We start from the raw sequence: 13,660 nt of genomic DNA on the forward strand, positions 1-13,660 counted from the left end.
CCCATTGCTGGACAAAACACTAAAACACCTTCTGAAACCACTCCTGGGATATTTCTTGTGTGAACCAAGCTGTTTTATTGTTGTACAGGTATTAGATAACTGGCAATGAGTCCATAATGTTTTTTAGGGGCCTTGGTTTCATGCTTTTCCCGACCACAGCACACATGAGAATGAAAAGGCGGTCCTTCATCTGTGTTGTAGCTTGGACCTCCATATGTGTGGGGAAATCAGCCACCAAAAACAATATCTCCTTTATTGTAGACCAACCACATTTGACAAAGGATAACACTCTTGAATAAATGGGATCACTAGCAGTCCACTTCCTAATGTGACTTGCTTTAACAGGTGAGCCTTCAATATGCTCCAACAACAGAACCATATCAGTAGGAAGTGGAACAGAGTTGGGTTTATATGGTAGTGGTAACCTACTTAAGGCATCAGCATTACTAATATCCACACCACATTGAAACTCCAAGTGCTGCCAGAGCTATGATCCAACGCTGGATCCTAACACTTGCCATATTGGGCAAGGCCTTATGTTCACGTAAAAAGCGAATTCCACATGCATATGTATGTCTACGAATATGGGCCAACACACACACATGTGATGTCCTCTCTAGGACTACACTCATGATACATTGAGTTCAGTATTAATGTATTTAATCAAATTTTAAACAAGTCTTTTGATGCCTAAAATTTGTCATTGACATTATAAAATTGATATTTTAGATACAATTACAGGAGACCCTTGCCATTCAACTGACCAGCTGCGGCAGCACTCATCCCTCTTAACTTATCTAATAATAAAACTTTCCTTGTCAGAGTCATCACTGACTACTGCCTTTTACATTTCACTCCACTAGCATCACTAGTACTGACACCAGGCAGTCTTTTCGGGGCCATTTCACACAGAAATACTAAAGTTTTGAGAGTACAACACGAGATGCTGCGTGGGGTCACTCGTTGTGCTACGGGAAAAGGCTTGCAAGCTAGCCACCATCTGCTTACTACAAATAGTCAAAATTGTGAATTGCAAATGGCAAGGGTCTACTGTAATTACATTTTAAAAACTCAATATCTGTATTTGAATAACCACACAAAACAAACAAGCATTCAATAAAATATGGTCTATCTTTTTATCTACATGGCCAAATCAGCTGTGAGAAATAGGGGGTTATTTGAAACTGGAGTGGGTATTTTCAACCAAGGTTCAAATGATTGCAGGAGTAACTTGAACCAGGGGGTAATCCAAAACTTTTACACTAGTGCAACCTTATCCTTGACAGATTTTCTAAACAGTGTGATTTGTTTCCTGCTATTCGAGAAGCCCTATTGATCTTGACACTTCCAGCTTCCACTTGTGAAGTAGAGCAGTCATTTAGCATGCTGAGATGTGCCAATACATGGCTTCAATTAACAATGTCAACTGAACGTTTGTCTGGATTGTGCATTCTCAGTGTGCACGCTAGAAGGTGTTAAAATAGAAAGAAAGCCATCATTGAAGACGTGATTGATAATTTTGGAGCTGATATGCACCATCGAAATTTCACTGTTAATGTTCTGAGCAAGTCACTATTTGTAACAGACAGTGAGCATTGGTCATCCCCAGTTTATCAGGATTAATGATATAAAATGAATTATTATTGTTAGTTTTTAATGCCTAAGATCAACCCTGTGATAATTTTAGTGAAAATAATTTGGTGATAACACTGATAAGTGATATTGCTGATCATACAGTACAGTAGTCAAAAGTACGGTAACTCAGTTATACTTAATCATACATTTTGAATAAACTGATATGTCAGGCGCTTGTTTTGCTCTCTTGCAACCCCCTGCAAAAAATCATATGGACCAGTGTCGAATTATGTGTTTATCCCGAAAACTGCTACAGTGCTTTAAACGAACAATAACTTTTCCTCATAATAAATACTGCAAATAGGGGTAAGGAAGGTTCCAGGGAGAATTTTTTCACCAGATGAAAGAAGTGAAAAACTAATTACAATCAAACATACAACACAGGTATACTCACATGTGAAGGTGGAGAACATTGCTTGTATCACAACCAGACTTTCCATATTTTTCATTAACTGACTTTGGTACTTGCTAGTTTTCTTGGCACTACTGTACTCTGGATAAATATTACCATGGTGGAAGGCAAGCCTAGAGCAGCACCAATGTGAACAGTTCGGTCACCAGCTTCAAATTGCCGTAAAACTTCCCATTAGTACTAAGGTAATAGTTATCCGGGCTTTCCTTATGCTGGGCACTGCACTGTTACTTGTTGGGCACTTTGGAGGCATGAGGTCAGGGAAGATTAATTAAATACAGTAAGCACAAAATCCTTCTTATTTCTGTTGAGCTGGTCTGGCCATACCGAGTTAGGAATGTTCCTCGGATCCTCCACAACAAATACAGTAATCATGCACTAACAGACGATGACCAATGACACTGTATGTATAATGAAACAAAGTGATGTGAAAAAGATCTCTTCTGTAACTTATAACAAAACACTGATAAAATGGACCCCTATACATGTGTGCCAAATCCTTTCCTCAGTTATAAAATGGGATTTCAGGTTCAGTCCTACATCAGTGCATTCCTCCGGAGTAGTAACCCCGAGTTTGTAAAGCTGTTTGGCACACAACAATATTTCCTAATATCATTAGTGTCCCAATAATGATTCATAAAGGATACAAATTATTTTTATTTTTCATTTATTTACAATAAGTACAAAGTCAAAACTATGTACATTTCCGTATGACAATTAGTACACCATACCAGCTTGTCATGTGACTAGAACTAATCAGCGTATGATTCTGAAGTACAGTTAAAACACCGCTAAGCCGAAAGAACAACTGAGCTTACGGAGTTGGACAAAAGCTGCACAAAAACAGGGATATCTCCCAGACAACAATAACCTGATTAAAAGTTCACAATCAGTTAAGATCAACATCCATTCAAGGAGATTATTTGTCTGAATATACACAATTTACTATAATGGGATAGGATGTAGGGCTTTATTCACAAAGCCTTATGTGATTCAGTTGACCTCTTGCATAGCACAAATCTTTACAGTACATGGTTAACTAGCAAGCAAGGGAAAGGTACACACATCAATGTCTAGTATATGGTCTTTTGTCTGTGTGCGGTTAACTGTAGCTTTGCCCTAAAGATTATTCCTTTGTAAGAAAACTATAAAATATGATTATGTCACTGACCAGGTAAATAAGCACCTTTCTGTTATGCATTAATTTCAAAGACACTTTGCAAAATTATCTTTGAAGTCTTAGAACCTTGATAAATAAACAGAATTCAATTTCTTCCATTAAAAAATGATACTCATTAATTTTTATACAGTATATGTATCTACAAAAGGAATGCATTATCAACCACAAACACATCTAAATTCCTTATTACTATTAGTAAGTAATCACAAAATTTGTGCTGAAAGATTACCGTCCCAGAGCACATTACATAATTCACCTGCTTATCTTCTTTACTTCTAGGAAAAATTTATTGTGAGCATCATTCAGTCCTTGAGCTGTATCATTCAAATTCACAACAACCAAGAGTGAAGTCTTGTCAACCTCAATCCCAAACAAAATTATTTTAAATATGACTCTGATATGTAAAGATTCACTTTAATGCCATGGACTTTACTCTGAGTACTCGGTGGTAACCTGCAGAAACATACTGGTACAGTACGTACTTTGTAATGGAAGTGTAGGTAAGGAACTTAAAGATGAATATGACCTTCCTTCAATATTCATCTGTGGTCTCAAAACATTGCAGTCACAATATTATTCAACAAATACAAATAATTATAATAATAATAAAGACTTGATTAGTAACTAGCATTCATGTGATGGAAATATCCCACAGCTTACTGCAGGAAGGTACTTAAAACATGACAAATACAGCTATAGCTTATCATCAATTAACTGTCTTTATTCCTCATTTATATAATGAATTCTCCAATGGTAAATCTTTACTGAGAAATTCACATCCCTTTTAGATATAGATATGGCTTCCTTAGATGTTCATATCTCTTCTTTTGAAAGAATATACAATATTGAGCAAAACAGGTTCATGAAGCAACAAGAGATGGTTCACATCGTTCAGACAGTGTGCTAACAACTTGCTGAAATTTTGCATGTCGCTCTTCACTGTCAGCAACAGCACCCTTACTTCCCCATAGGAACTTAAGGTGAAACTCTGTTCGGAACATGTCAAGAGTAAGGTCGTCAAGAGTGTTGGAGTCAGGCAAGATGTGCTCTGCATTGCGGCGATAGAGAGTCAAGTTCTGTGTGACAGCCCTGGTCTCTTGCAGATGTGAGAACAGCATCTGCATCCCATAGTCAGATGCTGTACTCTCCCACTGGAGTATTGAAGCACCCTAAAAGAGAAAGATATTTAGAATAAAAAAATTAAACTTGAATTATGCTACTGTATCATTAAAGTTACTGCAGTATTTGTTTTAACAAATACAACAACCAAACAATGATTATTTCAATCTGATGAGTCACAAAAAAGCACATTGAGACAACCTTGTTCAATCACTATTACAGTGCTTAGGAGCTTGATATGGCACAAGTGTAATATAAGAGGAAGTAGGTGAATGAGAAATTTTCACAGACTAAGGTTGACTCTTATGTAGCTTGCGAGTCTTGTGACTGAACAGTTAGTGCTCATAACTAAGTTCTTACCAGAGTGGGGTTTGATCCATAAGGAAATACCCATGTGGTGTCCCTGTTAATCTTTTCACAAGAGCTTAACCTTACCCAAAATTTATGATACAGTACTTGAAATTGGGGAGGGGGGGGCCCTGCCCCAAGCTCTAAAAGTGCCCTTATTTTAGTCACAAAAATACTGTCAACAACTAACAAAATGTTTAATAGCCCTTCTTAATAGAAGTAAATAGGATCTGTTACTTTTTTACTGTATATGATTCCTTTCAAAGTTAGTTAGTTTGCTAGTTCTTTATTCTCTTATCCCCAAGTAGGTGAGAAAATCAATGTGCAAAACTCTGTGAATCTGGACCTGTCTCTTAAAATTTAATCTCAATAACCATATTAATACAATAAAATAATCATGTACACAGTTTAAATAATAGATAAAGTATATATCCTTACATGTTTATGCATGGAGTAGATATCATTAAGGTCCCTCTCACACAATAGTATGAACGGAAGGATGTGCGGAATGGTAGTGTTTGGTGCCTGAGGGTTTGTGCATTCATTCATTGCCTTCAAAGTTGACCTTAACTTGGATTCAAAGTTGAATGCAGAGTCAGTAAATTTTTGTCGTACTGTGTGCCACGTGCTGGTTAGCCTCTGGATCTGTCATGTAAATGAATTATTAAGGAAACTTTAAAGAGAAAAAGACATTGTCCCAAACACAGACTATGAAACAATAATATTCGTTTCATGAACTATTGTGTATGGGGAAAGCCAAGTTACTCTTTATTGAAAAGAGTTTTATATAACAAGAAATTATCTGAAGAGGGTCAGCTAAAAAATAAATACTGTATGCTGATTCAGTTACTGGTACAATATACAATACAGTATATATTCTTTGGTTAGGTTAACCAAAAAGCCATAGAAGTTAGCTCCCCACTACATTAAGGCAGAAATGTTACTCCTAATATTTAATTATCTTATTCTTTTCCGACATTAGTACAGTACAGTCCCTCCTCGACTTACGAAATACTCGACTTACGACAACCCGGACATACGACCGCCGTGGTCGTATAAAATATTTTTCAAATTACGTATTTTCTAGTACTGAAACGTTTTGGTCCCGTGCGACAGCGTGGGCTGGGCTGCCTCAGTTGGTGTTTGGCCATCGTTGTTGTTAGTGATCTCGCTATGTACTGACAAAATTTTTGTTTCTAATTCCCTTTAAAATGGCTGGCAAGCGTAAAAGTGAGAGTTCTCGTGGTGCCGATAAGGAAAGGAGACAGTCAATTACTTTTCAGATGAAAATGAAAATAATAATGCAATATGAAAATGGAAAAGTGGTAGCAACCATTTCACGCGACCTTGGCTTCTCTCACTCGACGATATCAACAATTTTGAAGGACAAGGAACAAATTCGTGAGGTAGTGAAAGGATCAGCACCTATAAAGGGAACAATAATAATGAAAAAAAGACAAGGTCCTCTTCATGAGATGGAGAAATTACTTGTGATGTGGATGGAAGATCAGCTGCAAAAGCGTGTATGTACCCTTAAGCCTTCTAACCCTACAGGCTAAGGCAAGAAGCCTTTTCGAAAGCTTGAAAGAGCAGGCAGGATGTGAGTGCGACCAAAACTTCACAGCAAGTCATGGGTGGTTCTAAAGGTTTAAGAAATGTTACAGTTTGCACAGTGTAAAGGTGAGTGGAGAGGCAGCAAGTGCTGATGTAGGTGCTGCCGAAGCTTTTAAGGAGGAGCTACAGTAGATCGTGTCATCGTGGAGGGAAATTATTTGCATGAGCAAATATTTAATGTGGATGAAACTGGCTTATTCTGGAAACACATGCCAGAACGGACATACATCCACAAAGAGGTGAAAACCATGCCGGGATTCAAGGCATCCAAGGACCGAATCACACTTCTGTTGGGGGGGGATGTAGCTGGTTTCAAGGTAAAACCCTTCATGATATATCATTCAGAGAACCCAAGGGCTTTCATAAATATCAGCCAGCACACATTGCCAATGTTTTATCGCAGTAATAAGAAAGCATGGATGACCCTTGCACTGTTTAAGGATTGGTTCCTGAGCTGTTTCATTCGAAGAGCCAAGGAATATTGTCTGCAACAAGGGGTTGCGTTCAAGATTATATTAATTTTAGATAATGCTCCGGGACACCCACCACACCTGGACGACCGGCACCCTAATGTTAAGGTAGTCTACCTTCCACCTAACACTACCTCTATCATCCAAACCATGGATCAAGGTGCTATTGCTGCTTTTAAAGCGTATTATTTACGTACGACCTTCGCTCAGGTTATTGCTGCTACTGAAGGTGAGAAAACGCTCAGAGAGTTTTGGAAGGACTACAAAATTTGCAATGTACAAAGAACATAGCTGCAGCATGGGATGAGGTTACAGGTCAGTGCATGAATGGAATATGGAAAAAGGTACTGAAAAGATATGTGAACAGTTTCAAAGGATTTAATGAAGATGAAGCAATTTCTGAGATTAGTAACAAGATAGTGCAGATGGGTCAACAGCTGGAGTTAGAAATTGATAATGAAGATGTTGAGCAGTTGGTGGAAAGTGTAGCAGAAGAGCTAAGGAACGAGGACCTGATTGAACTGGATGCACAGAAAATTGCAGAGGAAGAAGAGAGACAAAATGTAGAAGAAGAACTTGCACCCCTCAAAATGTTTTCAGTGAAACAAATGGCAGAGGCATTTGCTACTATTTATAAAGGAATGCAAATGTTTGAATAAATGGATCAAAATGTTGAGCGTTTTGCAAAAGTTAACAGACTGATCCAAGATGCACTTGCTTGCTACAGGGAGATTTACAATGAAAAGAAAAGGCAAACTGTGCAGTCTAAATTTGACATATTTCTTAAGAAGTCCCCCACTGCTGTCTCCTTATGTCCCACCACTGCTGCCTCTTCACTCCCTAAAGATGATCCAATACCTTCAACAAGCAAGTATGTTAGCCTGTCTGAAGAAAGCGAACTTGATGACCCACCCATCCCTGTCTCCTCCTCTGCTTCATCCAATTAATGTAGTCTACATGCTAAATTAAAAAATCATTGAGGCCCTGTGTGCATTCAACTGACTACATTAAAGGTAAATTCACAGTAACACTTTATTCATTTTTCATTATTGATTACTTTTACTGTACAGTATTCTGTATTTCATTTTATAATTTCTATGTATCATTTTTCACTTTTTCGACTTATGACCTGTTCGTCGGGACGGAACCCCGTCGTAAGTCGAAGAGAGACTGTATAGGGTGGATCAAGGTGTACAAAAACCTCGAAGATGGGGAGAAATAACAGGGAAAGCATAGCAAAACAATCACAGAGAGACGGGAGAGAGCTAAGGTAATAAATAGAAATAAACACATTATTTAAAGCCACACTAAATCATTAATCACTTCACTGAGAATACTACCCTATGTTCAATATATTTTGTCACAGTATTAATTTATTACATTCATTATCATTCATAACCATTCTCTGAGCTTTACGTGTCATGATCCATAATCATTCATTAGGCATTATCTAACTTGACAACTAATTCATCTATATGATATGTCTAACCCTTTATCAGTACAGTATGTCTATTGTGCCTCCAGTTACACCCACATTAATATTTCAAAGCAATCTTTCACCTCTCATACACTCCATATACCCATGCCACTTTAATACATTCTCACTCATTTGACTCAACACTTTCTTCTTACATCTTCATTCCTTACTGGACTAGTATCTGAATTTTCATGTTTCTTATACTATCCATCTCCAATGCTTTAACTCTAGATCAACAGCTTCTCTAAAACATGTATACTGTACATTTCAAATTGTTAGAAAATTTTACTGCAACTCTGTAACTATCTCTCTGGAAGAAATTGTCAGATTCTTTCTGTGGTGCTATGTCCCAAAATTGTCATTCCGGAGAAAACTTGTCAATTTTACAAACAGGCCTTGCAAATGGCCTTGACAAAGATTGCACTCATGCTGGGCTAGATTAAGAGGAGGGCAAATGGGGCAGCTACCCGAGGCCCAGAGCTTACCATTACAACAGTACTGTACTATATTATTCCTGTATTGTTTATTTAGTAATACAGGTACATAAAAAATTCTAAGTAATAATTTAAATTTACGTTACACAGTCAAATGATTCAAGACAACCTCTAGATAGCATGGGTGCTGACATCTGGCTGTAGCCTATGAGAGCACTTATCATTACTCATACAATATTGCAAGAGTGCTCTATAGGTTAGTCCACCAATGATATTAAGTGCAGTGTCTTCCCATAACCAAGGCCCAGTTATTTTTAATGCACCCCTGCTCTCATCTCTCATTTGTTCTTCATCCTTTCATTCATCTACTGTTCTTTAGTTTTTCATTTCTCTCCATGTTGACCAATGCTTCCTAATTATACCAAAAGAGTACAACAGCATCAATATCCTTACCTCTGGAACACACAGGCCCAACATGATACCCGTAAAGCCATAGAGGTTCCCCATGGCTGTCTTAGTGTCTATTGCCACCTGGATCCAGCGATGTATAACTTCTGATCTTTCATTCAGATCTGGAGTCAACAGTATGGTCACAGCAACCAGAAGTTTCAGGCACTCAGTTCTGTGAAACAATGGGAAGGTTTTGGCTTAGCACAGAGATGTATGGAGAGTTTGAGAGGGAGGACAACTGGCTGGACAAATAGAGTACTGTACTTAAGGAATAAATAAAGACAAAAGAATGATAAATAAAAGAAAAATGAGGGGGGAAATGGGAAAGTACTTGTACCGGTAAGTGAATAAGAGACGGAGACAATAGTAGAAGATAATCATAGTAAAAATTATTTTACAAGTGTGATAAAACTAACTTCACATAAACTAATACAAAAGTTTTAACACTGCTGCAATAGTCCTGTTTTTAAGTTAACAATAATACTTTGATTCAATTCTTAAATTGGTTAAATTCTCCATTTTATATCAACTGGAGACAAACTGGTATGTGGCATAAAACTTGAAAACATTTAATTCCATATCTCACCTCTCAATAAGGTCTGTCCTGAGCTGTGCCCCATGTGGAAGTGTGATAAGCTCAATGCCTGATGTCACCCCAAGACCGAGGTCATTCTCACCCGCACCATTTAGCAATTCCAAGTCAACCCGAGTTAGGTGGGCTGCTAAAACTCTGTGAAAACCAGACAAAATCATTACATAGAAAATTAATTGAAATTTTTTGTTTTACAATACGGGCACTCTTTAATCTCAGGAGTACTTTTATTAATGCTGCACTGTATGTTTCATTAAACTAAAATTTTTTTAATCTTCAGTACAGTACAGTATATCATTATATTTCTACCATAAAGGAAATGTTGATGACATAAAAATGGTTCAAATTCGTTCAAATGTTAAGTATAATACAGTACAGTACAGGCAGTACAGTACAGTACAGTACAGAAATTTGCCTGTTCGGAATTTGGGTAAATTTTTCAAACATAAAAATCACGATATATAACAAAGAAATTCACCGAAATTGTAAATTTATTTTGTGTGGATTCTTGGTGGTAGGATGGTTGGAGGACGGCTCACCTCCCCAGTTGCCAGCAGCCACCACAACAATGGCGCAGCTCAGTTTGAATTCTGTGTACCCTTATTCAAGATGAGTGTGAAAAAGGCCAAGTTCAGGTCAAAGCAGTGGTGATAAAAGCTTCCATAAAGGAATTAGGTTGGACATTATACAGTACATGATGTTTTAAGGAGATAACTCCCAGTAACTCCAATCGTACCACTTCACCTCACCACCTCATGCAGCACTCAACATTGTTTCTGGTGAGTTAAATTAAAGTGTGTGCATTTATTATCATGTTACATCAGGAATGAATCATTGTACGGTATGTGTTTAAAACTGTCTATTTTCATTCATATATGCGCTCGTTACGCGTTACGTTTTGTGGCACAAAAAATTTCCATAGGAACGCATCTCAACTTATATAATAAGAGACAATGGGCAAAATGGTTTCGGGACGCAGACTTTCACGATGCGGAAAGATTTTAGGGAACGGAACCCTTCCCTAACCCGTGGGATGTCTGTAATGTATTCCTAAGTGTTTCTCACCTTGATCCACTCTCTAAAAGTGTATTCTTCACCCCTTTGAGAGCTGTAGCATCAAGAGGTTTATTTTCTATGGAGTTTAGGAGGAGAGTATTGAAGTTCTCGAGATCAAACGCTGTGATGGAGACCAACTCTGGTAAGGAAAAGAGCACAGGTTCCTCATCTACCACAGAGTCCTCCTCCAGCTGAACACTGCCAGTATCACCAAAGGAAGCTTGGCTGTCTCGACTGAAAATAAAAGGTAATATATTAAATTTTGAAGCCTTCGGGATATTCTATAGTAACAGTTACCAACATGATTTATAAAAAAAAAAAAATCTATATATATATAAATAAAAAATAAGAATCTGCAATTTAGCTAGAAACATAAATTGAGTACAGTACTGAGTACCTCGTCAAACACTTAGCAAGATGGTGGAGCTCAGGTAAGAGAAAGAGTAACAAGGAATAACATAAATTTCAGCTAAATCAGAAGATTTAATTTTGTTGGGAAAATGAGAGAGAGATGTTTTAGTCATCTGGATCAAGAGATTGTCATATTATGTATAAGAACATGTTTGAAAAAGATAATAAGAATAACCTTACTATTTAACCTGAAGTTTAGAAAGAGCAATGTGCCCTTTAGAGTGAGACACACACCAACAGGTGATAGAGAGTTGCAAAGACTGGAATGCCTAATGATCTACTGTTGAGGAGTATAATAGTTTTGAAAAATGTTACCTTTAAATTATAACACAAGAAGTACCAGTAGATGGTGAGAATGAACAGAAGTCAACGTACCTACTGATGTTAAATATGATCCATGTAATCATGTACTGTATCTGTTTTATAGATGTAGGAACGTACTGTACTGTACTTAGAGCACATACTACAGTACTGTATACACGCATACATTAATTAGTACTGTACTGTATTAATGAGTCCAGTACTACAATTTTTTCTACCAATTAGCAGTTACCATCTATTACTGATGGTAGAATTTATGTGCTTTTATATAATATAATAATAATAATAGCTGGTCTTTTATTTTTCAAAAGTGCCAGCTCTTCTTAAGAATTCATTAGCGCTCAAAATACTGTACTACAAATTCAAAGATTTGAAAATTAAAATAAATACTGTAATACTGTATCCTTCACATTGTAAACTTATACAAGCATTTGTTTGGAATAATATCATACATATCACATAAGAGAAAACAAAAACTTTATAAACTTTATGGAATCTAAAAACTGTACAAGTAATATACAGTATACTGTATGTACTCTTTAAAATGTCTACGCTGTTCTCATTTTCTTACTCATTATTTCTTACAAACAAAAGTTCATCATGCTGTTAATAAATGCACATATAATACTGTACTGTACTAGCAAATGATTTTAAATTTCTGTTCAAAGAATTCAATCAATCAGATGCACTGTCCTCATATCTGAGGGTTCGTGACCACAGTCCTCCACTCTAAAACGTTTTTGAACAGTTTTTACCAATCCTCTAAGGTGTTATATCTTTATGGGGACCTAGTTTTTAATTTTATTCATCCATCCCAGTCTGCCTTCTATTGGCCCTCCTACCCTCAACTTTGCCCATTAATATTTGTTATTATCCCCTCAAAGAATTATAGGGTTTAAAAATCATTACTGGTTTCTGTATAATACTTACTTTCTGGCATCACTGGCAGATGTTTGCACAGAGTCACCAGAACCGTTGCCTGAATCTGACCCCGAAGGTTGGTACATCTCTGACAAGCGGGAATGTCGGGGAGTTGACGTTGTGTCCATACACCCTGTAATAACTTCACTGTTTTTAACATTGTTGTCGGCCTCACTACTCGCTGTAGGAGTCTTCACGTCCTCAGTCTTTAAGTCTTTCATTTCTTCTTCGTCAAGTTCATCGATTTCAGCATATAATCGTTCATTAATAACTGGTTGTGGTGGCTTCTTGGGCTTAGTTTTAAAAGATGGAACACGTGAAGGCTTTGGAGGAGGTTCTTCCTCTGTTGATTTTTCTATTGGTTTATCTTCTTCGTGGCCTCCCAAAGTTGGCTCTGCTGATATAGGTGAAAGGTGTTCGGAAGGGATGGAGAAGGATTTCGTTGTCATCTTTCGTGGTAATGACTGAGAGGTAAATTTATTTTGTTCAACTGTTGGACGAGAGCCGATTACTCCATCATTACTGCAGCTCTTCTCATCAATTCTTGTTGGCACTGTGGAAAAAATATCACATTTATTATAGAATTTACCAGAGTTCAAATTCTCAATGCACAAGTCAGTTTAGGGATATTGTAAAAAAATCAGACATGAGGTAACTATCCTCAGTTTAAAGTATATGTACATTTATATTTTTCAGATATGGAGTACCTAACTAGAGCAACGTCCTTCAGCATAGTTCCTCTAACCCCTTCACTACGGGGAAGCCACTTTTACTATTTTATTTGGCTAATGCCAGGCCAATTTATTCCATACAGAGAAAGTCTGTACAAAAAGGGGTTAATGATGTATTTACCTGTTCCTCCCTCAGGCGGCTCATCTGGAGGTCTAGAAGTGCTACTACTCCGTGTTTTAATGGGTAATAAAGGTGCCGTGTCTCGTCGTGTCCTGGGTGGAGAGTGGGCAGGGCTCCTCACTATGGCGCAGCCCACACCTACTGGGCCACTGTATGAGTGTTGATGCCTCAGCATGTTCCCACCGATCAAACCTCCCCTGCAAAATGGATGTTCATATAATATAAACCAACATTTAATATATCTAAAGTTCATAATCTTTTTGTGTATTATTTTATGCCTTTAATTTTGATCTTGGACAAGATAATAAAATAAGGATCACATGAAGATTAATCATGTAGTTTATTTATGCTGCTGATTAAAACACCCT

General features: G+C 37.3%; 1 protein-coding gene across 5 annotated transcripts in view; it reads right to left on the reverse strand.

Moving 5' to 3' along the window:
• Positions 1-239: 239 nt before the first annotated feature.
• LOC121861540 (breast cancer anti-estrogen resistance protein 3 homolog) overlaps positions 240-13,660 on the reverse strand; it is a 107,913-nt gene continuing 94,492 nt past the window's right edge. For all 5 annotated transcript variants that reach the window (XM_042359387.1, XM_042359391.1, XM_042359389.1 and 2 more), the window contains 7 exons: positions 13,293-13,489; positions 12,450-12,993; positions 10,797-11,021; positions 9,726-9,869; positions 9,143-9,311; positions 5,133-5,339; positions 240-4,396 (listed from right to left, as the gene is read on the reverse strand). In XM_042359387.1, coding sequence (XP_042215321.1) covers positions 4,088-4,396; positions 5,133-5,339; positions 9,143-9,311; positions 9,726-9,869; positions 10,797-11,021; positions 12,450-12,993; positions 13,293-13,489 — 1,795 coding nt within the window. In that variant the 3' untranslated portion in view covers positions 240-4,087. The remainder of the gene's footprint in view (positions 4,397-5,132; positions 5,340-9,142; positions 9,312-9,725; positions 9,870-10,796; positions 11,022-12,449; positions 12,994-13,292; positions 13,490-13,660) is intronic.

The sequence above is a fragment of the Homarus americanus genome, unplaced genomic scaffold (genome assembly GCF_018991925.1).
Source record: "Homarus americanus isolate GMGI-L3 unplaced genomic scaffold, GMGI_Hamer_2.0 scaffold24260, whole genome shotgun sequence".
NCBI classification, from domain to species: Eukaryota; Metazoa; Arthropoda; class Malacostraca; order Decapoda; family Nephropidae; genus Homarus; species Homarus americanus.